The 24,325-nt window shown below is 43.1% G+C and overlaps 3 protein-coding genes across 5 annotated transcripts; 2 read left to right on the forward strand and 1 right to left on the reverse strand.

The window, feature by feature from the left end:
* The first annotated feature begins 1,374 nt into the window (after positions 1 to 1,374).
* zfp91 (ZFP91 zinc finger protein, atypical E3 ubiquitin ligase) lies at positions 1,375 to 9,289 on the forward strand. Of its 2 annotated transcripts, none has more exons than XM_080464667.1 (12): positions 1,375 to 2,266; positions 2,546 to 2,583; positions 3,736 to 3,870; positions 4,150 to 4,198; positions 4,483 to 4,593; positions 4,677 to 4,769; positions 4,874 to 5,059; positions 5,266 to 5,316; positions 5,454 to 5,532; positions 6,766 to 6,880; positions 7,101 to 7,200; positions 7,312 to 9,289. In XM_080464667.1, exons 1-12 carry the CDS (start codon positions 1,851 to 1,853, stop codon positions 8,285 to 8,287), a joined length of 2,349 nt encoding a protein of 782 aa, XP_080320793.1. In that variant the 5' UTR covers positions 1,375 to 1,850; the 3' UTR covers positions 8,288 to 9,289. The 2 variants fall into 2 exon arrangements, with proteins under 2 accessions (XP_080320793.1, XP_080320794.1); XM_080464668.1 differs by having other exon boundaries at positions 1,715 to 2,266; positions 4,159 to 4,198.
* On the reverse strand, positions 8,659 to 10,527 carry LOC308110409 (uncharacterized protein). Its single transcript, XM_080464669.1, has 2 exons — positions 10,235 to 10,527; positions 8,659 to 10,140 (listed from the first exon to the last, which is right to left on the reverse strand). The coding sequence occupies exons 1-2, from the start codon at positions 10,309 to 10,311 to the stop codon at positions 9,510 to 9,512; spliced, it is 708 nt and encodes a 235-aa protein (XP_080320795.1). The 5' UTR covers positions 10,312 to 10,527; the 3' UTR covers positions 8,659 to 9,509.
* A 2,046-nt stretch (positions 10,528 to 12,573) lies between these two features.
* Positions 12,574 to 20,642, forward strand: cntf (ciliary neurotrophic factor). 2 transcript variants are annotated; one of them, XR_013935341.1, is made up of 5 exons: positions 12,574 to 13,003; positions 15,676 to 15,984; positions 16,067 to 16,251; positions 17,677 to 17,761; positions 20,239 to 20,641. XR_013935341.1 is itself a non-coding variant. In XM_080463546.1 (4 exons), exons 1-3 carry the CDS (start codon positions 12,884 to 12,886, stop codon positions 16,241 to 16,243), a joined length of 606 nt encoding a protein of 201 aa, XP_080319672.1. In that variant the 5' UTR covers positions 12,574 to 12,883; the 3' UTR covers positions 16,244 to 16,251; positions 20,239 to 20,642. The 2 variants fall into 2 exon arrangements, 1 of the variants encoding a protein (XP_080319672.1); XM_080463546.1 differs by lacking the exon at positions 17,677 to 17,761 and having other exon boundaries at positions 20,239 to 20,642.
* Positions 20,643 to 24,325: the final 3,683 nt, after the last annotated feature.

A 24,325-nucleotide genomic window follows, 5' to 3' on the forward strand; every position in this document is an offset into this window, starting at 1 on the left:
AACACTTGCCTTCTTAATATCTTTCTTCTTTATCTTGAGCTTTAAAAGCGGAACATCTAAAATGTTGCAGATTATATTGAAAGAATAACATCGTTTTCACAATAAGCTCACAACTATCACAGCTCTCCGTTTAACATAATAAAATAAACAAGTACAGTACAGCCACATAAAAGACTATGCTTCTCTATATGTGACTGAAAAGAGGTATGTGGAGGTAAAATGTAAAAGTCCCATGATATATTTAATCTCTTGGCGGTCTTGTTACCACATACTACGTTTGTAATATAATATTGTAGGTATTTTTTAAACTAAATATTGGTATACTCCACTATGTGTGGAGTTTGCATGTTCTTCCAGTGCAGGCATTTCTCTCTGGGCACTCATGTGTCCCAACTAATGACTCTATTACCAGCAGGTGTGTGTGTGTGTGTGTGTGTGTGTGTGTGTGTGTGTGTGTGTGTGTGTGTGTGTGTGTGTGTGTGTGTGTGTGTGTGTGTGTGTGTGTGTGTGTGTGAGACTCAACACTGCGAAGGCAGAGGAGTACAATAAAGAGAAGTAGGCCTAGATAAATATCTAAAAATGCGTTTTCCTTATCCAATTCTGAAGATTGTTTATAAGTCATAAATATTTGACTGTATGATGAAGAGCCAGTATTTGATCCACTTTCTTTCTCGGTGTCTATTGGGAGGACTGAAATACCCATTACATTTAGTTTTCACATTTAGCCTTTATGCATTAGTACATATCTCCTTTACCTTCTATAACATCTGGTCTCTAATAGGCATACATTGAATCAATATTGTTTATTTTGGCCTTTTAATGCCATACAATGACTTAAATTGCCATCCAAAACTGCTCCAGTCCCAAAAAAACTGTTCCATTTCATGCTGGCAAGAAAAGTTCAGCGTTTGAAGCCTTAATGTGTGTTGCAATGTTGCCATCTGCTGGTAAATCCTTGATCCGAGCAGCCTGCAACATCGCCACTGTTCAGACCAGTCAGTGCAGGTTTTCACTGGCAGACATGTTGGTGCCACAATCGTCAGAGCAGGAAACACGAGCCACATTAAAACCATTATATCCGTGTAGTATTCACGAGAAAGAAATTCTACCATAACTTTTGTGTGTTTAATGACAGGTGTCACTTACATGTCCAAGAATACAATACTGTATATTGAGTTTTTCGCCTGTGAATAGTATCTATTTATATTATTTGAATTTAATAAATTACGTTTCCATGTTAATTAGGTTTGAAAAAAAATGGACAAGACACCAAGATGCATCGTTTAAACTAAATCCAAGCTGTTTGTATTATTGTAACTACACTTCCCATGATGCTTTAGGAACTGTGTGCGCGCGCGCTGTCAGTGCTCGGCCGATGCTGGATTTCGCAGATCTACAAACTCTAAGGATCTGCGGTGCGCGTGTGTAAGAGCTTCAGTGGTCCATCCAGACGCTTGTAGCGGACGCTAAAATGCGCTGCCGCTCCTCGGCGCGTCCTCGGTTTATATTTGGCTTAAAGGAGACGCAACAAAGCGCACAAAATGGTTGCGCGCAGGGCCCGGGCGAATAAGTAGGTTTACTATAGCTTTAAGAACAAGAAATAGTGTCTGCTTCTTTAAAATATATTGGTTTATTGCTGAATAGATAATTAGGAAAAGTTTTCAATTTCTAATCAATAAATATATGCATTTAATTTGCGACGTTGCCAACAGAAAATGCAGCACTGTCGGATAAAGGCCGCTTTCAGTCAAAGCGTCTTTAAAGCAGATGAGCTCAGTTTTTACTCAATTTGCAAGTAAACCTGCTCGACTTGAAGTCACTTTGAGGTTAGCGCGAGCGTCTTAACGGTAATGGACCCGGCGGACGACCGAGCCAGTGATGTAAATACAGGTGAAAACCCGACGGGGGACAAGGCCGCAGAGCAGACCCCGCTCACTGGTACGGACGGTACGCCGCGCAGGGCGCTCAGAGAGCGGGGAGCGAGCCGCCCGAGGTCCGGCGTCTCCCCTTCAGTAGCGGACGTTAACGGCGCTGCGGCGTCGAGCCCGCAGACCTCTGGACGGGTGTTAAGGGACAGGTCAACGAGGGCAGTGCCGGCCTGGCTGAAGGACACCAGGAGCGACGAGGACGAAGACGAACCGAGTCCAGACAGCGGAGCGGCCAAGCGTAGGAAAGTGTCCAACTCCAGGCGGAAGAAACACTCCGAATCTGCGGGTCCGGCTGAAGCTGGAGGGGCGACAGCAGGAGACAGCCTTCAAGCCACAGAGTAAGTTTTTTTTTTTCTTCTTCTTTTTTTTTTGTAATTGAACAGTTTTCGTTAATTGACTTTTGTTTACAATGAGTCTCCAGCGTGTGTCGGTCGGTTCCTGTCAAAGCAGCACGCCTTCAGCGTGGCTCGTCCCCCTTCTGCTGTCTGCATGGGAAAGGGTGGAGAAACTTACCTGGATTCAGAAAAGCCCACACTTTTACGAAAGCCAGAAACTTTTACATGCATTAGATTAACAGAGTTGTCATCATGTCGCTTATAATGTTTTCTTCTGTGCAGCCCACAGGACGTGAACAAACCTGCCACAGATGCTCAAGGTAATCAATGACATCCTTCACTGAATCTGCAGCTTTCTGCACAAACTGAGCCAAGTCACAAACATGGCATGTAAAATGTTACTAAAGCAAGTATTTCTGTCTGTATTGGACTTTCAGGTAAAATTAGGTCAAATGTGAAAATAAAAACAATGGGGGGGGGGGGGGGGGGCGCAATGTTAAATCCTTATCTACAGATGAAACGGGACACTTCAGCAACTAACCATGACATATTTTGCTTTAATTGGGGCAATCAGCGTAATATTTGTGCCAAGGCAAACCTGGATCACTGTGGCAACTACAAAATGTAGAAATGGAAAGGACAATCATTATCATCAATCAAAAACAAGCATGTGGAGAACAGGGTGTGCACATGCTGGATGCTGGTGTATTACGTGAACCAACATCTGAATGTACTTGACTCTTGAGATCTTCAGGATGAGCAGATCCACCATCAGAGGTAAACCTGACTGGTTTGGTTAATATCAGGTTGCATTCCATTTTTTACCATTTTTGTTTTTGCTGTCAGGAACAGAATTTTGTATCAGGACATGTAAAAACGTGTAATGGTATGACAATAAAAATCCCTGACTAATGTGGCGTAAACAAACCAAATACAGGATTCAACGAGCCTTTAGAAGTTATGTATCCCGGCAGATAATTGCAACTGATATGCTTGAGGGATTAATAGTGTTGTATAAAAACGTGTTTTATTCTTTTTTCTTTACCACAACAGTCCCAACATGCTTTGCACGTTGGTCAAGATCTCAGAAATAGCAGCTCTAAGCATGAATTTTGTTTGTCGTTTTGCTCGGTGTGTTTACAGCAGAGTACAATATGAGCACATTCTCTTTTTCTTTTAACCTTGTTTCGGATCAGACGCCTGCTCTCTAACTGTGAAAACGGCCACAGATGTTTTATGTTCCATCAAGCCTGATTGGTCCGAGTGACAAGTTTGAGGTCTTCTGCGCTGATAATTCGTTCATCAGCTTCATGCGTCTAGAATCATCTGAAGTGTAGAACTATGGCCCTCCGGTACCAGGATTAGATATGGAATGTTGGCTACAACTTTGATTTTGTTGTTAAGTTTATTTTCCACGATAAAAGCTTCATATCCATATGCTTGCTATGAATTACCCCCCACCCCCACTTCAGGACTTCCTTCCAGACGCCCCCCAGCCCAGACTCGTGCCAAAGCCCCACCTGGCAGGGCCGTCCGCGGCTCTGCCAAGCCTCTGTGTAAGACGGAACCGGGGATGGACAATCCAGTCGCTGAGCAGCCTGTTGACAGTGAGTCGCTGGGGTTCATTATCCGTATCGCAAATTGTATCCTGCAGATCCAGTAGAACTGAAGCATTGTCCTGACTGCTGCTGTGGCTATCTTTGATACTGTTGAAATGTGTCAGAGACATGAGGATACTGTAACTGTGGATCCATTATTGTTACGCTGTGCTGACTTTCCTTTATCACTTTCATTTAATCACATACTGAGAAGGCGCTTTTTTCATTTCTTGGATAAACATGTTGATTCAAAGTCATAATGTGTTGATTTTTTGTTTTCATGGTGAGGTCTTGCAGCATCGGAAGGGGAAGTGAACAATACAGAGAAGTTTGATATGTAAGTTGTTTTTTAATCTGAATTAGAATATTATATCAAGTGAAAATTGTCACAAAATGCTGCTTTGCACACATGCTGTGAAGAGTAAATGAAAGGAATTATTGAAGGATTATAGCTATATTTTCTTGTTGTGGCTCATACATGAACTTGTTATAAAAATAAACAACCTACATAAACATACTATTCTAATTTCCAAGCTGCTCTTCCTGCGAATTACTGGTAAATAGTGTGTGTGCAAGAGCTTGTTGTTTTGATGACCCCGGCTTTGTCGCTTGTTCTCTCAGTGAAAAGAAAGAGGAGGAAAGCAAGGAGGCAGCTGAATCCACCTTGCAAGATGAAGACCCTCCATTTCAGGATGACCCAAATGACCTCAACTACCAGCCGCAGAGCCAGAGGTAAGATTATCTCAAACACACCTCCTGAACCTGAGCACAAATTGTAAACTGTGCTTTGGTGTGATGTCTTGTTTTGCTCTCAGTGCTGTGGAGGAGGAAGAAGGTCTCAGCAGTGATGAAGATGTTCCCTACAGAGACGATTTGAATGACCAGAGCTACGACCCCAAGTCTGAAAGGTTCGTTGGATTTAAATCATTTGCATTCGTGTTCAAATTAGCTAAATTTTCAATCCACGCTCATGTCAGTTTGTGAGTCATCGCGTGCGTCTGTTTTGACTTAGGGATGTCCCTAAACCAAAGCGCAAGGTTCCTCCAAGGCAGAAGGAGAAGAAAGAAAAGGAGAAAGCACCCAAGAAGGAGAAGGAAGCCGCTGAGATAAAAGTAGAAGGTTCCGACAATGCAGAGAGCGTGCAAGAGGAGGTCAAGCTGGAAGAGGAAGTAGTGGAGGATCCGGATGGACCCCGGAAGTGAGTGAGACGCCATTCATTGTGTTCGAACTCGGGAAATGCTGGAGATTTTAACCAGCTGTATCCTCGCAGCATCATACTCAGTGAAACGTGTGCGGCCATAAACAAACGTCTCTTCGAAGACCCTTTGCTTTCACTACAAATCAAGAGTACAGCTTTGATTTCCCGTCGCTGCTTGATTGTCTTTTTTGTTTTCTCTGTGTCAGGAGAGGGCGACGGAAAAAAGATGACAAAACTCCCCGACTGCCAAAGAGAAGGTGAGCCTCACGCCTGAGTGTGGTAGTGCTTCGTCACGTCACGTTAATAAGATGATTGTAGCGATTGTCATGTCGACATTGACAGTGGAAACCAATCTGATATTTATCATCGGTGTCGATGCCTTTCTGTCACACAGGAAGAAGCCCCCCGTGCAATACGTGCGCTGTGAGATGGAAGGATGTGGGACGGTGTTGGCTCATCCTCGCTACCTGCAGGTCTGTAGACGGGAAGGTGCTTCCTGCGGAGAGACGCAACTGCAGAGCATTTACTTGGGTTCACAGATTTAGGGCTCCATAGTGGGACTTTTCAATTTCCCAGTGTAATGTTGTTGTTTTTTTATGAGCCGAGAAGAAAAACTCTTGAATCTGCTTTCCGCCAATGAATTCTCATGAAAGGTTTAGGTCATAAGAAAGGATTAGGGAGTGCACAGCATGTTCCGACCTGCAGACACTCCCATCAAGTTTAAATATCATATTTAAGCGGTTGGATGACCACACATGCCGCTGTCAGACCATTAACTGTAGAACAACTTGTCAAATGTACTCACAGTTCAAGCTTTTTTTTATATATATATATATATATATATATATATATTTTTTTTTCTAGCAGGTCGGTGTAACAAGCTTTAGCTGTGATTAAAACTTGTCACTGCAGTTTTTCCAATAGCAACACAGTTAACCTGCTCCAGTAAACTACACTGCAAGACAATGCTCGAAAGCAATAATCAGTGTTTGGGTGATCTACAAACTGTTGTTTATGATTATTATTTTCAGCATGAAGCTTCGGAGGGGCAAATATTTAAGAGGCAAAGGTCTTCTTTGTTCACAGGGTGATGAGTCTAGTTCCTTTTTAATATGATTACATAATAGATACCTAAAATGTGCCTGCAGCAGCACCAGGTGTGTTTCTGTTCAGAAACTACAATAAAAATGGGTTTGCTGAGAACGAGTGACTTGGGCGTTCCATTTACTTCTTCAGGAAGTCGGGTACAAATTGAGAACAGTTAAAAGAAAAATGTTTGTCTACCTAATTTTGATTATCTGGTATGAACCTGTTTAATCCTGTCAAAACATTACAGAATATCAGACTAAACACTTTCCTCTAGTACTCAGTCTGTATTCTTGCACATTTAGTTTTTGTTATTAAAGTTAACTTTTATAGTGAAAACTAAAGTTCACAGCAATGGAGCTCACAACACAATTGGCTGTTTTGGAGAGACAACACAACAGTAATAATGAAGATTTGACTGATTTAGTGTCTATAGTGATTATTATCACCAGCACTCCAGATTGATAAAGATTTGGAGAAGAAGCTCTACTTGATTATCAGGGTGATGAGTCCATTTTATTTGGATGAAAAATGTGCCTGTGTGCACCAGGTCACCATTTTCATGTATTTATATGCATTATCCCTCCGTCTCTGATTGTGGTTTTGGATTTCTTTACCAGCACCATATAAAGTATCAGCACTTACTCAAGAAGAAGTACGTCTGCCCTCATCCTTCCTGTGGAAGACTTTTCCGACTCCAGAAGCAGCTGCTGCGTCATGCAAAGCACCACACAGGTATACACACACACACACACACACACACACACACACACACACACACACACACACACACACACACACACACACACACACACACACACACACACACACACACACACACACACACACACACACAGAGAGCATAGACTTGAAATAGGCACGAGCATGATCCTGAAACAGGTGTAGTTGTGATTAAACGTTAAGTAAAAAGTCTTTGTTGAACTGTTTTGTCCAGACCAAAGGGACTACATCTGTGAGTTCTGTGCTCGTGCCTTCAAGAGTTCCCACAACCTGGCTGTGCACCGGATGATACATACCGGAGAGAAGCCTCTACAGTAAGTACTGCTCGCTACTTACTCGTTTGTATTCCTCAGTACTTTCTGGTGTATTTCATCTGACTGTTGTTGGTTTTCATCTGTCCTCACCTCACCTCCGCACCCTCTCAGGTGTGAGATCTGCGGCTTCACGTGCCGCCAGAAGGCCTCCCTCAACTGGCACATGAAGAAGCATGATGCCGACGCCACCTACCAGTTTTCCTGCTCCATTTGTGGTAAGAAGTTTGAGAAGAAGGACTGCGTGGTGGCCCACAAAGCCAAGAGTCACCCGGAGGTGCTGATCGCTGAGGCACTGGCAGCAAACGCAGGCGCGCTCATCACAACCCCTGCGTCAATGTTGGAGCTGCCCGGAAACCCCGTTCAAGCCGAGGTGGCCAGCCTGGACGTGAGCCAAGGTGGGCCGGATGGCCAGGTGGACCAGCTGACCCAGGATGGGCAAGTCGGGCAGCATGTGGCTCAGGTGTCCCAAATGGGTCAGGTGACTCAACAAGTGAGTCACCAGGTGGTTTTACTAGGACAAGACCAGAGTCTCCATACTATGCAGGTGCCCGTGACAATTGCCCTGTCCCCGATCGACCCTCCTTCTCCGGCTGACAACCCGCAGCAAACCCACCTGCAGCTCCAGATGCCCGTCCAGTTTGTGCAGGCCGCTCAGCCGCAGCCTCAAATGCAACAGCTCACCCTCCATTCCAGCCCAGTGGTGACCCAGCAGCAGCCCCAGCTCCAGACCCTCCAGTCCTATTCATCCCAACAGCAGAGCCAGGGGCAGACGCAGATCCTACAGATGACCTTTCAGCCCGTCTGCCAGTCCCAGACTCACATTCAGCAGATCCCCATTCTCGCAACGTCACAGCAGCTTCAGACTCTGCAGGCGGCCACCTCCCACCCCCAGCCGCAGGATCCCATCTCCACAAATGGCAACGGCTTCATCCTGGACAGTTCGGTGCTCTCTTCTTCCACCCAGCCGGCCAACTCTCTCCAGCAGACAGAGGTCGTGGGGGAGGACGGTGTGGTCTGGGAGCAGGCGGGACACGGTGAAGTTCTGGCTGATGGCACTGAGAGACACGTGCAGCACAGCCTCATGTAAAACATGGATGGTGCAGCAAAGTAGAAAAGAATGACCCAATATTCTGTATTGAAGTAAATGTAGGATCACCAGTATGTTACGTACTGTTCACACATTGTCATATTTGGTAGCTTTTTAGAATATCTGTATCAGGGAAAGATCTGTTTGTGTTTGTATGTGTATGTTGTTGCCTTTGTACATACCAGTCCTGTAACAAGCTGTTTATGAGTGTGTGTGTGCTTGTGTGTGTGTGTGTGTGTGTGTGTGTGTGTGCGCGCGCACGTGTATATTGGTTAGGTAATGCTCAATAGATGTTGCTGTTATGCAATAATTTAGCATTGCTCTTAATGATATACAGCACAGCAAATACCCAGAGTGAGGCCAACCTTGTTCCTACTATTAATTTATATGACAGTTCAACAGAAACCACACATTACAAAGCTATAAACCTCCATAATACGAGTGGGGTGACTAACTTTTGTTAAACACTGGGCAGGCATTAACTTACTGGCCCCATTACTGTGAAGTTTTTATTTCATCTGTGCAAAAAAACCAACTCAGAAATTCAAAAAGAGTTGACAGATTTTTAAAAAAAAACAAACGCAATCTTTATTTAAAAAAAAAAAAAAGTTTTTCAAGCTTGTAGAATGTCACTATGTGCATATTTCCATTTGGCAGTTTAATTGAACCAGTTCTAGACATTTGTTCTGCTTTTTTGCTGATGGGAAACTTCGAAGGATTAATAAATTGTATAGTTTCATTCTCACAGAAGTTATTTGTCATTTCATAGGCGGCCAGACGGTGACTTCCGACACTGCAAATCACATATATAAAGCCATTTAGTAACGGCAAGCACACTCACGGATTTGCCTAACTTTTAAAGTGTGATGTAATTTGATAAGCGAAGCTATGTAGAAACCTCACAATGTGTCAGCACCTCTCTTATCTCAAATAGGATGTGTGCTAGAGCAACACAAAAAAAATACTGTCCGTTTATAGGATTTAAATAAACGTCTTAACATGAATTCTCTTTGTATTTGTTGAATGTTTGAGACCATGTGTTTCTCTTCGCTATCCCATCATCATGTCTAAGCATGAACCCCAATGCTCTCTAGTAAAAAAAAAAAAAAAAAAGTCTGAACCCCAAGTAAGTGGCAGTAGTTTTAGTTGATTTATTAGAAGTTATAAGACTATTCAGTTTCTACATATTCCCATTCACTCTTTGATTCTGTCATTGCTACATCTATCTGGACATATGTATTTGCTCCCTGTCCCTCTGCATCGTATACTGTTTCATGGCTCTTTTAGGGGGGATCAAGGTGTTGCTCAGTCCAACCCTCCTTTTCTTCCCTTGCTGCCCCTCCGACCCTCCTTGTTTCGCCTCTTGACTCCGAGACTCCACCTCAGCTTGGTCCGGTGCCACTTCGTTCACAGATTGCTGGCAGTCGGTTGGAGTAGCCGTGGTCTGCAGGTCGCTGTCATGTGCAAACTTGCATTTGATCCCAAACCTGCACCTTCCGTCCTTCCTGTAGGACACACACATCCTCTTCCCTCCTATGTGAGAGGGCTTGGCCTGCATGGTGAGGGGGACATGCTTCTGCAGAGCACTGAGTTTCTGCTCCGCCTGGGCCCGAAACGGGTTGGAGAACACGCTGCTGTCCGCGCGGGCGTTCAGAGGGGGAGAGGGCAGTTTGATCGGGTTGAGGTGGGGTGTGGGCTTCCTAAAAGAGGCAGGTGGAGGTGGCGATGACGAGGACCGCACTGCTGTATCCTCTTCTTCGGAGTCACTGGAAGCGGAACCAGACTCCAGCAAAAAGTTGCGGGTCTTTTTAACAGTTGCTCCTTCAACATCCTGCTTCTGATCTTTGACAAAGCTGCAAAGATTTACACGAAAACGTTTGGTTAAAAAGAGATAAACGTTACGAGTCATTACAACATCGTAAGCTGACATTTATCACACTTCCTCACCCTGATGTATCGTTGTTTACATCCTCACCGTCGCTGTCTGAATCAGAGGACAACCCGTAACCAACCAGAGAGTTCATAGCTTCTGCCAAGGTCTCGCATTTAAAGGAAAAACCACTGAGATTCGGGACGCCTCTTCCTAATTCTGGGTCAGCGTGTTAATTCATGACAATATAGATGCAAAAATGATTCCAATCCAGAAACGTCACTTCACTGAAAATAATAATCGCTGCAGCTCTGAGGTTAGCCGCTGTCACTAGCCGCAGAGGAGTTAGCCTGCCTAACCTGCCTACAGTGACACCTGCAGGACAGGCGTCGAATTGCATCGAAACATGCCTGTGCAGATTCCCCTTTATCTATCTATCTATCTATCTATCTATCTATCTATCTATCTATCTATCTATCTATCTATCTATCTATCTATCTATCTATCTATCTATCTATCTATCTATCTATCTATCTATCTATCTATCTATCTATCTATCTATCTATCTATCTATCTACCTACCTACCTACCTACCTACCTACCTACCTACCTACCTACCTACCTACCTACCTACCTACCTACCTACCTACCTATCTATCTATCTATCTATCTATCTATCTATCTATCTATCTATCTATCTATCTATCAAAATTCTATTATTGAACAAAATGGGACAGGATGTGTTTACCGCTGTCTTGCATCAGCTGTTATTTAAACAACACTGAAATGCTTTGTAGAAGTGAGACAAGCCCAGACAAAGCAAACCCTTCAAAGTACCATGTTTTCCAGTCATGCTTGACAAATGTTAGTCATATTTTGAATATTTACCGAATTTGTTCCTCTTCCTCTTCCTCTTCCAAAACCATATTAATATTAGAATACATATCCAAAGTGAAATAGCCTTTTTGCTATATTCTGCCCTCGCTTTATCGTGATTTAACTTTGTAAACCATGATACATAAAAAAATATTTTTGTTTTGTTAACAAAAGCATTGTAGATTGAATTGAAAGTTTCCAATATATGATGTAATATTGTATCATACAATGCATGTCACTTATTTTGAAAATCTCACATAAATCAAACGTCATTATAATTCCTTTAAAACATATTTATAAATGGTCGTAATGATCCTACCATTGTCAATACTACTTTATATATTTCAGGGTCACAGGGTGATCCCAAGGTCAGGTAATCTCTTGGAAGGTTACCAGCCCATTACTGGTTAAGCAGGGAGAGGGGGGTGTTATAGTAGCACACACTCACATTCCCAATTTTGAGTTTTGGCAGGGCTGATTTTATATTTTTAGAACATCTTTAATGTTCTCTTTAAACATATCATTCTTGATACGTGATACTGAGTGACATTTCAACCACATGTTAATACTTCAGAAGTGATCTCTTTAACATGTTCGTTGTCATTAACAATCTGTTTCACCAGCGACTTTAAATGAAAAGTAGAATGTCCTCCATCCATCAACCCATCCTTCCATCCATTCATCCATCCATCAGGAGCTGATTACGGACCAAGGCAAGGTTACATCCTGGACAGGTTGTCAGTCCATCACAGGGCAACCACAGAGAGACAGACAGTCACACACTCTCATCCACATTATTAACACATACACACACAGGGACAACATGTGACCCCCATGGACTCAAACTGTCCCAGACTCGCACTCATAACATTAATTCAGAACGGACAGGTCATCACAGATGTGGTCAAGCCTGGATGAGTGCCCCCAAACAAAGAGCAGAGCACTCTTCTAATAGACCTGTGCTCAAGATTTCTGATGAACAGAGCATGCTGGGGTAAATACTTTACCTAACAATAAACTTCCCCCCACCTTGATCTGTTTGTAGGAGAGCACCCCCACAACATTTCCGAGAAGTGTCCCGGCATTACAACATCCAACCACTTGTGTTTTTTTTGTCTTACTCGTCACCCTCATCATTATTATTATTATTATTATTATTATTATTATTATTATTATTATTATTATTATTATTATTATTATTATTATTATTATTATTATTATGCCATTTCAATGTTCCCTCTGAGAGACGTTTATCTTATCTTATATATTGTTATATAATATAATCGACACCTGTCGTTCAGTGTAGTTGGAAGAAGTCTGCATGGTGGCAACTTGTGCTTTTATTTATCCACGTTTGATCTCAGACAGGAAACACGCACACATGGAAGCAGTTTGGAGCCGTTCCCGCTGCTTCCCAGTAGAACTCGGAGCTCTCTGGTGGCTGTCGGTACCGGTAAGTCAGATAAGCTCCTCATGAATAAGTTGATGAGCCTCCTCCCCCTCCTCCGCCCCCGCAACGTCCCGTTAAATTCCTCCTGCCAGGCACGCACCACGTCCCCGGTAAGAAGGGCGGAAAGTTGGCCACAAACACTGTAACATAAGTAATCAACGGTGAGCGGAGCGATCGGGTCCTTTAGTTTCACCTGATACCCCGGAGGAGGAAGAGCATCTGACTGACTGAGGAGCCCCGCTGTGATGAACCGTGACCGGGGATCTGCTGCTGTGGCGGGCATGTGCCAGGCGCACTGAGGGGGTGTACTGATACTGAGGGGGTGGGCGGGTTATTACTCTCCAGCTCGGAGGACGTGTTCACACCGACGTTCCGGCACAAGCAGGCGGCTGCAGGTTCGATGGCAGCACTGAGGACACGTAGAATGACCGGCGCGGAGCTGGGCAGGAGCACACCGGCCCGGGCGGCCGCTGTGGCCGAACAGCTGCACTTTGAGTGCGCCATCCTCCTGGAGCTCTATGTGAGTAACACCACCTTGTTTTTTTTAACTCCACTGCTCAAGACTGAAATAAAGAGAGAAGTGTGTGTGTGTGTGCGAGTGAAATGGGTCAAGGTTAAATGGAGAATTAATAGATCTTCTATGTGGGGATGTGTGTCATCATGACGGTCTGCTGCGTGTGCAAATACCTGCAACTTTCCCATGGAAATTTCTCTAACTTCTCTGTTTCAAAGACGTGTGTGTGTGTGTGTGTGTGTGTGTGTGTGTGTGTGTGTGTGTGTGTGTGTGTGTGTGTGTGTGTGTGTGTGTGAAGGCAATAAATATTTCCCAAGACAGCAGGGGGTAGGAATGCACAATGGGGGGGGGGGGGGGGGGGGGGGGGGGGATGACAGAGGTGGGCATTTTTTCTGACACACACACACACACACCATTGCCTGGGTTTGTGTGCCTTCATATCTTCTCCTCAGGCCTCCCATCTCTTTGCCTATAGGTGTGAGGCCTACTTCTTGGTTTCCTGCCAGCCTGTTGTCTCATGCTTCCTTTCGTGTATCTCGCCAGAAGCAAAGGAGCGGCCTGGCGTGTAACTCCACATCCACTTCAGCCCAGATGATTTTGACCCTTCCCTCCAACTGAACTTCATGCCTCCTTCACATTTCTCCCTCCTCACACAGTTTTGAATGCACAATGATGACTGACTTTATAGGAATAGTTTCTTACTGTGGCAGAAACCAGAGTTGCATCACCAGCTTCATTCCAGTGAACACAATGTGTGGATACGTCCTAGCCTGTCTATCAGAAATGTATGTATGGTCTGTCAGAGGTTGATTTAGTTTCTTTCACTTGAGTCTCAATGGAAATGACAGCAGATGGAATATTTTCTAAAGGCAGCATTATAATTTCCTGTCAGGCTGTCCCTTTGCCTATATGTTGGGAAGTAAAACTCTCGTCTACGACATCCAATTTTAATACCTCTTAAATCTTTTTCACCCATTTTCATTATTCACCGTGATTCATTGAAGTATTGTCTCTGGCTGTAGAATTGCCCCTCGAGGTATCCATTATCTGCCTGAATAATGTTTCCACTACAGTATACACTCCCTTCGACTGTGTCTTTTAGCGGGTCCAGGTCACATTAGGTTACTCTGTCAGGCTGGCACTAACTTGCACGAAGGCTACAACATTAACTTCTCGGTATAATGTCACAAAGAGGCCTCTGGGAATAACAACTCACGCAAGTATCAAAGCTGAAGCCAGTTACTGTCATCAGTAATCTGACAACATGGTCAGACAAATCATAATGTCTTATTTGTCACAAATTTCACTGGAAGCGCTGAGGTGCTGAGTTTGGCAACTCATTTCCTTTTGTAATGGGGATCACACATCTGTGTACAAATATGCGACTGAAGACTATGAACTGCATATCAGCTTGCGATCAAGGTTTGACGCCAGGAAAGACTTGGCCTGGCTTCAGCGTCAAGGCCAGTTCTTCCTTTCTATCTCTGCATGTCTGCACATGAGTGCTTCAGGAACCCTGAATTTAGTCAGTGACTTTGTACTTCGAGTTAACCTCTGATTATCGCAATTATGTCCACAACCTAAAAAATGGTGGGGAAAAAACTTCAGGATGTAGCAACTATTATACTAGTTCCTTGGTATGCCTTTTAAAATGTAGTTAGAGCAATCTATATTGTCCAGATTGGAAATATATTTGAAATCTATAAGCATATGCTCAAGGTTGATAAGAGAATCTCTGCCCAAAAAACACGGTAGGCACAAGAGAAAGTGCATTGTTATTTGGAAGAACTAATCGAAAACTATGAAGATATTATCATCACGTACTGCTTCTATTTTACCCAAATGATATAATTACTGCAATACTGGTGCAGCCCTGGTATGTTTCTACAATATGCTCCAGGAAAACTGGCATATCAGCAAAATCAGTGTTTCAATCTGTAGCTCGGTGCTGTGCTTTGTTGCCAAAAAAAACCCCTAAAAAACCTGCCATAAAATCATAAATCACCCTTTAAACCTGGTCAATTGGCAACAAATCTTATCGCTTAATATCTCCAAACACAAGTATATCTTAAAAAAATTGTATTAACTCTTTAGTTGTTTTGTTTTTTTTTCCCCAAAAAGAATATAAACCAGTGATTCTAGTTGTGTATATCTGTGGCCAGTCTTGATGATGAACTAAATTGAGCTAATCGCTTTCTAACAATTTCTGTGTCCCAATATGAGATTAGCTTCAATTTAAACAACCTAGTCTTTTTTTTTAAGCTGGGAACACCGGGTCTTTACATGTCATTATTTGTGTCGTGGTTAAACCTGTTTAGCTTTTTTTGGTTGTTGGTTCTGTGTTATTTTAACTTGCATACTTAACCTTTCATATGTTTACTTTACAAATCGCCCCTGGACCTGGGCTGAGTTCCTCTTCAAAGATACAGCAAATGAGCCTCTACAAAGGAACAACACTCTCGCTGGAAATTCCTGTTGCCTCATTGACAATTATCTTTAATATCAGCCAAGCTTCTGTCAAACATGACATCAGCCTGGCTTCATAAAACTCATTCTTCAACCCTCTATTCATGCACTCCACCGTCTAATCTCTTCTCACTTCTGCCCACCTCATTCTTTCAATAAATGTCAGTTTCGTTCTAGATTTCGTTACGTCTTGTCCCTGTGTCTCCCTCAAGAGAAAAAAAGAGAAGTTCACCACGGATCTGGCGGACCGACGGCTGGTGTCTGTCCCTCCGCCTTCCTCCCAGCTGGACACCAAGGACAAGCTGTGGCGCCTGCACTCCGCCTTGCTGCAGTGTCGCACCTTGCTGGAGAGAGCCATCTCCAAAGAGGAAGAGGAGCTGGGTGACGGGATGATGCATGAGTACGAGAGCCAGAGGAAGCTGGTGAAGGACAGACTGTCGCTTCTCTTAATCAACACCGGTGAGCTCCTCAGAGCGGCTGACGGCGGCACTGTCCTGACTCCCAGCGTGGACGGCTTGGAGGTAGGTGCCGACGCTATCAGGGGTTAATGATGCTTCTGGAATCAAACTGAGACAGGTTTGTTTTGTCTCTTCTCATCAACAGATGAACTGTCCAACAATTCTGTTTGAGCTGAAGGTCTGGGTGTACCGGATCTTCAAAGAGGTGGACTACTGGTCCAAGATGACTGTCACCACCTTGCAAGACCTGCCCGTCGTCATCGCTAAGGAGCGAGCGCGGACCACGCGAGCCGCCAGGATGATAAGAAGCGCTCGGAGATGAGAAGAGATGTGAGAAGTGTGTGTATGTCAGAGGGGTGTGGTGTGGGGGGGGGGGGGGGGGGGGGGTGGAAGTGCTTGGTGAAGAACTGGGTTAGGGTTGAAAGAGATGAGAGTAGGGTGAGGTGTTCAGCTAAAGTCGCAGGGAAGAGAAAAAAAGCAGATGGAGAGAGAAAGAAACAGACAGAGAGAGAGAGAGACAGATCCCTGCTGACAGAGAGAGAGAGAGAGAGAGAGAGAGAGAGAGAGAGATGCAGGCCTCAGAAAAACAGACACACTAACCACAACATTTGTTGGAACATGTTTATTTAAAGTAGAGTGCATCTATGTATTTATTGTTTCTACTGTAAGATGAACTCTAACTTCTTTCTTTCTTTCTTTCTTTCGTTCTTACTTCTAAATGCTAATCCTGCTTGCACTTCATGTTCCCTCCTTCAAAGATCTAACACACATTCCTGCTTTTGCTCTTTCCGTTTCTCGCTTCCTGCGATACAACTACTTAGACTCCATTACAACTCAGAAAAGACATGGTCATAATGTCATACAACTGTCAAGTTTGATGCTTCGAGACATTATGGCATTGCATTTTATTTGAGACTTTCCAACTGGGGATGTTAAGCGTAAAACTGGTGAGGGGGAGAACAATCTAATAGCGCCCTCTTGTGTTTACATTGCGCCATTACTTAGATTCCTCTGTTGGAGTTCCCTCAAGTGAACTGAAATGGTTCTGCGCTTTACGTGTTCTTATTTCTTCGATCATTCTGTAATCGCCTCTGCACTTGTCCTGTCAAATAAGGCTGCAAGGTTTCATTAAGCAAAGGAAACGTGAATTCTCCACACCATGGACATTATTATTCGTCCAACTTCATCAGCGTGTGAATGTGCTCCCAAACAAGGAAAACACGTGTGTGTGCCTCATGTTATCAATTTCTTTAATTTATAGGTCTGCAGCAATGAACTCAGTGTAATGTTACTATTTAACAGCAATGATCACCACAGTCCTTGTACCTGTGAGGCTCACATGGTTTTAATCAACTTAGCCTCAGCCAATGACTCAGATTGTCCTTAAAGATGCATGAAGCTTGGATCCTAGAATGAGAAGAGAAAAGAAAGCGGAGATCATTTAAATTGATTGAGTTCTCTGTGAACAGTCTTGTTTAAAAAAATTTTTAAAACAATTCTGTAATATGGAGCACAAAACAAGCAAAGTTATAATTATCAGTTTTTGCATTTGAATGTAGATAAACCTTCACATTGTTTTTATTTTAGGGGATAGGGGAACTTTTTGGATGTTTGAATTCTTTAATTTACAGACTGTCTCGTTAATGCGCTGTATTTTCCTATTTGTCTGCTGATTAACTGTTGGGAGGTGCACTGGAAGTCTGAACGAGTTTGTGTGATATTTGAGCCGTTCAGTGTAACTCAAACTTTTTTCAGGCTTCAGAAATTCGAATGTCATCACTGAATCGAGGCAAAAGGGGTATTTCCTCAGTTACTCTGAGTTGCTCGTATTATTTTCAAGGTGAGTTGTGACCCAAGTGACAGTAGTAGCTACTGTAGGAATGCAAAAAAAGTTATTCATTCTATTTGTCACACTTTCATCCAAGTAATGAGAATACACTATAAAGCACAAATGAGTTTACATTTCTAATAATGCTTTGTGGTGCAGCACCTTTTAATGTGATTCACTTTAAGGGACATGTGATGTGGATTACATTTTCTGTTCCGTATGTCCGTTGTGGATCTTTATTTTTTTTTCTCATGCTGTTTCTCACCTACTTAAGCAATGTTGCTCCTAAAAACAGCTTGTAAATCTAACTTTTTCTTTTTGGACTTAATTTAATTTTTTTTTGCTTTGGATCTTTTAAAGCACTAGTGTGGTGAGACATTGAACAAAAGGAGAGCAAAACATTTCATCAAGGGCACTGGCTTCAGAATTTCCCCAGTACAATGCTAAAGGGAAAAGGGAACTGTGAATCACGGAGTCCACTAAGATAAACACATCTTGCATTCGAAAGTATATCCAACTTAAATAGTGATCTAGATGTGGGGGCATTTACTTCCATACGGCCATAATATTATGACTAATGACAGGTGCGGACAGTATATACGTGTTAGTGGGTGGGATATACCAGACAACAAGTCAACAATGTGATCTCAAGTCAAATGTGTGAGAAACAGAAAAATGATCAAGTTTCACGAATTGATTCCTAGAAGATTGAGTAAGAGCATCCACAAAACTGCAGCTCATATGGGGTGGTGCTGGTCTTCAGTGGTCCTAAAAAGGAAACGTGATAGAGTCCCACCATGCATCCAGCACGACCTTAAAGGTCTGCTGCCAGTGTTTTGGAAGCAGAGATCACAGCACACTTTCAGAAGCGTAGTGGAGTGCACTCCTCAACTGGTCCAACATGGGACCTGCACAGGTAGGTGCAGGTGGTCATAATCTTATGGTTGAACTGTGAATTTTCTGTGAATGTGACTTCAAAAAACAAAAACGGAATCATCCATCCATCCTTCTCCTATACCTCGCTGACCAACATCAGTGACCAACAGTGACGGGGTGCTGGAGCCCATCCAAGCTGACTTTGGCCGAAAGCAGGGTCACTAGTCCATCACAGGGCAAACACAGTGAGAAAGACAATCACAAACACTCATTTTCACACATACCAGCAATTTCAGCCATTAGCCTCGATTGCATGTTGTTGAACAGTGCGAGGAAATGAGAGTACAAAGAGAAAAATGTCCCAAAGGCCCAGATTTGAAGCAAAGCAAAAACTGTGGGAGGAGTTTGGCCTCCATCCCTTCCAAAGTCACCAGTGTTTCCTCAATACCTCACCTCTTGTATCCCAACCATATTCTGAACACTTAAATAGTGATCTAGATGTGTGCACGTGCCCTTCTTTATGTCTGGCACCTTTTGCAGATATACTCTATGGTATTAATACGGCATCACTTCAGCCTAAAGTTCATCTCTCTATCTGTGTTCAATGAAGTGTGAGGAGGAGTGATCATGATTAAAAAAGCTTCGAAGCACTTTTGTGTTGAAGTCATTGGCTTTGACTGCTGCCCCTTGGATTATTTTCAAGGTTTGATGAGGTTTGGGGGATGATTTTATGAGGACAACTGAGTATCATGAACTCAACGTGCTCTTGGCTATGCTTCTCGAGTGGGACACTCTCTCTGAGCTTGAAGAGCGGGACCTACAGAGTGTTGTTTGGTTTTATCTGGACAAACATCTCTCCAGTGATTATACCAAACACAAACACTACAGATATTCTCACATACACAGATCATCAACAATAAGGCAATAAATCATGAATAGACAGGCATATGTCACACAGTATTGCAAAAGTAAGTCACCGTTTTGCCTCTGCTGGTTGCATATGATCATGCTTCTTTGTGTTTGTGCTCATCCAGAAGCATCCAGTAAGATTTTAGATCCTCTGCCTTAACAGTTCAACTGTGTTCATGAATTGAGTTAATGTATTCCAGTAGTGTATTTTCTTAAGGCTGTACATTGGTGTGGCAGTTAGCAACCTCTCATAGTGGGAGTATTGCTGCATGTGGGTCTTTCTGTATGGCATTAAAACATCCACCCTACATGGGTTTTCCCTGGGAACCGTGTTTCAAAAACATGCATGTGACTCTGAAATTACCTGTCAGTGTAAATGTCTCTCTGTGTTAGCCCTGTGATGGACCGGCGACCCTGCCTTTGCCCATAATCGGATGGGATCAGCACCCCACAACCCTAGGTGGGATAAAACAGTCCAGAAGATGGATGGATGGGTTTCTTATTCAAAGCTTGTCAATCATGGACTAATCAAAACAACTCGTATAGACATTGTGAATTCCTTCTTCTCTGAGCCACAAGAAAGTACCGTTGTTAAGTCATTTTTAATCCAACTACTTTTGAATATGCTGTAGAATGACTCTTTTCTTAACCCACTTGTTGTCCACTTTGCTTTTTTTCACAATTTTTTATCTGTCACACAGCAGATGCGGTCTCGTTTGACCTTTGCCCTCAAGAGCTCGAGCTGTATACAAATGGCTCTAAGCGCAAAGGGAGGATTCGGTTTCCACTGAATCTCTGTAAGCAGCAATCATACTGAAGAAAACTGCCACGGTCATTAGAGTTGTCACTACAACAGTGGGATTTGCACATCGTGAAGAGTTTAACATCAACAGACTTATCATAACTCCGTTTATTCATGATGGTCTGCCTAATGTTGTGATTTGCATATGAAATGTTTCAATATCATTGATCGTTATTGTCTGATGTTTATGGCCAGAGATGTTGGGGATAATCTATGCAACAAATGTCCTGCCGGAAAAACATTTCACTTACAGTCATGTATTAATACAAGACTTATTAAAGCTTTATTAAATGTTTGTCAAAGGTTAAGAAGTTGTTGTCCTCCACGTCTTTGTTTGAAATCAAGGTCATCTTCTGAAATACAAAGCATGAAATCTTGTGCCTTTCTAGTCATGTCATTTTAGACATCGAAATTCTTACACTGTAGGATTTATATATATATATAATGTCACGTTTTATCATCATTCATTACCAAATATTTGGATATTATATGCACTCATTTAGAAATGGATAATATATTATGAAAGACCATGCCGACATAAATAAGATATCCATAAAGTATTCATTCATTCATTCATTTTCTTCTGCTTATCCGTTTCCGGGTCGTGGGGGTGACAGTCTGACCACCGTCACCCAGATCACATTGCACCATTTAAGAACCTTCCTGCAGGTGGTGAGCCCACGGGAAGGTGGCGCCCAGCGTGGGACACGAACCCACTACCCTGAGATTGTGAGTCTCATGCTCTACCAACTGAGCTAGCCGGGGGAAATCCATAAATTAAAGATATTTTATTTACTTTTCCAATATTTCTTCTTCCATATTTAAAAAAAAAAAAGTGAAGTAATGTTTGATTTGTATTGTTAAAATATATAAGACTTCATCATTTTTCATTTCTTATGTACCAAAGAGAAGCTCAGAGTATTCGGCCTTCTTGGAGTGAATAAGTAAGGGCCTGGTAAGGACACCGCCAACAGAATCCATAGTCTTACTGGGCGAATTCAATGCTCATGTTGACAATGACTGGGTGACCGGGAAGGGCGTGATTGGGAGGAATGGCCTACTCTGAATCCGTTTGGTGAATTGTTCTTGGACTTCTTGGACACGTGGTGTTTGTCCACAACAAACACCATGCTCAAACACAAGGATGATCAATATGTGTACTTGGTACCAGAGCTGCTTGGGTCTCAAGTCAGTGATCCACGTTGTTGTTGTTTCACCTGACCTGAGACTGGATGTTCTGGACACTCAGGTGAAGAGAAGAGCAGAACTGTCAAGTGATCACCGTCTGGTGGTGAGTTGGAGCAGGTGGCAGAGAACATTGCTAGGCAGACCCAGCAGACCCTAGTGCATAGTGCAGGTAGGCAGGGCGAGGCTGTCAGAGGACTCTGTCTGAAAACATTTTCTCTCCCAACTCCGTGAGAGTTTCTCTAATGTACTAGAGAGGCTGTTGAGGGCATAAAGTACAAGTGGACCCTTTTCAGGACCTCCATTGTGAAAGCAGCTATTCGCAGCTGTGGATCATTGATGCCTGTCATGGCGGCAACCCAAGGGTATGCTGGTGGACATCGGCAGTCTGGGAAGAAAATGAGGCCTTTGGTTGGCCCAGGGGACTCCGGACTCAGCAGACAGGTATTGGTGGGCAAAAGGGGCTGCAGCTGTAGCATTTGTGGAAGCAAAGTCTGCGGCATGGGTGGAGTTTGATGAGGCCATGGAGAGGGACTTTTGATTGGCCTCAAAGAGGTTCTGGGGCACCATCCGGCGTCTCAGGAGGAGTCGGAGCGGTATGTCTCAAGCTATGCTCAGCTAGAGAGGACTTGGTAGAGGTCACCAGAGTCGTTCAAAAAACCCCTTGGTGGCAAAGTTCCAGGACTGGATGAGAAACCCCTGGAACTGCTTAAAGGCCTTGATATTGTGGGGCTGTCCTGGTTAACAACACCCTTTCATGTAACTCTATTGTTTTTGGCTGCAGCACTTTAGGAGCCTGAAAACTGTGTTGTCTTAAGGACAGGTTCAGGAGTGGAGGAATTTGAAAATGGTGTCTCTGCGTTAACGTATAGATGGGCACATTTGCTAAAAAAAAGTTTGACGCCATCGCCCTACCATTTTTGCATGCTCAGTGTCTTCTCCGTTTTTGGTGTATTTCTGTGGCAGAGTTAAAGTGCCCCCTATCAACCAGGCACATGTACTACATCATCTTGCGTTGTTTTCATGGTGTTGTGTGGACGCAGATATTTCCTGCACTCACGCTGTGTGGACGGGAACATTTTTAAGAATGACGCGGAGAAAAAAGATGGTTTTTGGCTTGTGTGGACGGGGCCTTAGTTGTGGGGTGACAATTCCTTTAACTTGTACTCTCTGTTTTTCTGGGCAAGAAAATTATCACGTCACAAATGAATAAAACAAGTCTTCCACATCACTGATAGTCCTTTTTCAATTTTCGAGTAAAGCAGGATTTAAGTTGTCACATCACATTAACAGTCTGTTGGACCGGAAATGGCAAATCCACTTCCTTTGTTACCACAAGTCCTGCTTGTGAGTAAAAGTTTTATTGCTCCAGTTTGTGCTGAGCTCATGGAAACAATGTCTGCAGTTGTGTGTGAATTTAGAGTCAAACTGGAATGCACCGAAAAGGTCAAATATGTGAGTACAGCAACATGACCAAAATGTTTATGGGGCATTACAACAAGCAACTGATAAAATAAATTGTCACCAGTTCATTTTCTACATTCTGACTTGCTTCAGCAACAGCCATGTTAACTTGTTAGCAGTACGAAGAAAAACTTCGCTGATTATAAACCTCGACCAGTTTCCTGTTTCTTATCTGAAAGTCGCCAGCACTGCTTGCAGAAGTTGACTGCATCAATTCTCTCGCTTCAAGATGTTGACATCAAGAATAATTGGTTTATTCACTTCCCTCAACAAAGTAACATACTGCAGTTGCATGTATTGTCCAGCGATGTAGCTGGAGTCAAGGAATGTTGAACCAATTTTACAGACCTAAACGTAAAAGGGACGTACTTCATATCAGATTGACATTCTCATTAGCTGATTCTGCTAAACGTGGATTACACACCGCTGATAGCTCAAACCAATATCAAAGGCCGACGCAGCTGATAGAAGAGAGGACATTTCTAGTGCAGGCAGAATTTTGAAAATACGGCGGCCGAATGAGTCATCAGACTTTTGACATTGTTTTACAAAGAAGAAGAAAATGGGGGAACGCGATGGTGAAGATATCAGATTAATATTTCGTTGGAATTGATTTGGCACATACCAAAAGCTAATTGGACGACACACAGACTCAAAATAAACACTGGTCAATTTATTATTTTTATGTGATTGGTTCATCAACTAAAGTAAACTTTACACACCATTTTAAATCTTTAAGACACACAACGAGCAGAAACGACGAACAGAAATTTGGTTTTCTCTTAAATAATACATGACTTACCACAACAATTGATAGCATGATGATCAAAATCCTTTGGTATTTTAGATGGTGTATTGGTCAATTTGGTGTAAAATAAGTGTAATATAAGAAACATATAAAAAAACATCAGTGACTTTGTTTCTAACATATATGTAACTTGACATTCATTTTGAGTCTTTTCTGGAAGTTGTGTTAACCTAGAACAAGACCAGCTCAACAAGAGTTGATGAGGAGTTGTGATCTTGAAAGGTTTGTTGATGTTTCTCATTTGGACTAAAGAAGTGACTGTGTCATGGGCCCCGTTTACACGGCAACGAAAACGAGCGCAACCTCAAAAAACCTTTCTTAGCATTTGGTGCTCGGAGTCCCTGCAACCGTCACTTTTACATGCCGACTCCCAAGGTGGAACTTTTCTTTCACACTCGTGATTCCCCCCACAGAGACAGCCGCAGTCTGCAGAGCGCTGTTATTGCGGATGTGCACCACCGCAGTGGTAAATGGTTCTTCTGCTCATGCACGAGTAACAAACATGGTGACCTTCATCGTGGTATGACTCGCG

Source organism: Lipophrys pholis (assembly GCF_963383615.2).
Source record: "Lipophrys pholis genome assembly, chromosome: 5".
Taxonomy (NCBI): Eukaryota; Metazoa; Chordata; class Actinopteri; order Blenniiformes; family Blenniidae; genus Lipophrys; species Lipophrys pholis.

What these genes read in the sequence shown, in the direction of transcription:
- zfp91 (XM_080464667.1), top strand. Translation starts at nt 1,851, where the DNA reads ATGGACCCGGCGGACGACCGAGCCAGTGATGTAAATACAGGTGAAAAC. An exon ending in TACCAGCCGCAGAGCCAGAG is followed by an intron (nt 4,594 to 4,676) that starts GTAAGATTATCT and finishes TTTTGCTCTCAG; the next exon opens with TGCTGTGGAGGAGGAAGAAG. An exon ending in TCATGCAAAGCACCACACAG is followed by an intron (nt 6,881 to 7,100) that starts GTATACACACAC and finishes TGTTTTGTCCAG; the next exon opens with ACCAAAGGGACTACATCTGT.
- cntf (XM_080463546.1), top strand. Translation starts at nt 12,884, where the DNA reads ATGGCAGCACTGAGGACACGTAGAATGACCGGCGCGGAGCTGGGCAGG. An exon ending in CCATCCTCCTGGAGCTCTAT is followed by an intron (nt 13,004 to 15,675) that starts GTGAGTAACACC and finishes GTCTCCCTCAAG; the next exon opens with AGAAAAAAAGAGAAGTTCAC. An exon ending in CCAGCGTGGACGGCTTGGAG is followed by an intron (nt 15,985 to 16,066) that starts GTAGGTGCCGAC and finishes TCTCATCAACAG; the next exon opens with ATGAACTGTCCAACAATTCT.
- LOC308110409 (XM_080464669.1), bottom strand. Translation starts at nt 10,311, where the DNA reads ATGAACTCTCTGGTTGGTTACGGGTTGTCCTCTGATTCAGACAGCGAC. An exon ending in GTAAACAACGATACATCAGG is followed by an intron (nt 10,141 to 10,234) that starts GTGAGGAAGTGT and finishes AAATCTTTGCAG; the next exon opens with CTTTGTCAAAGATCAGAAGC.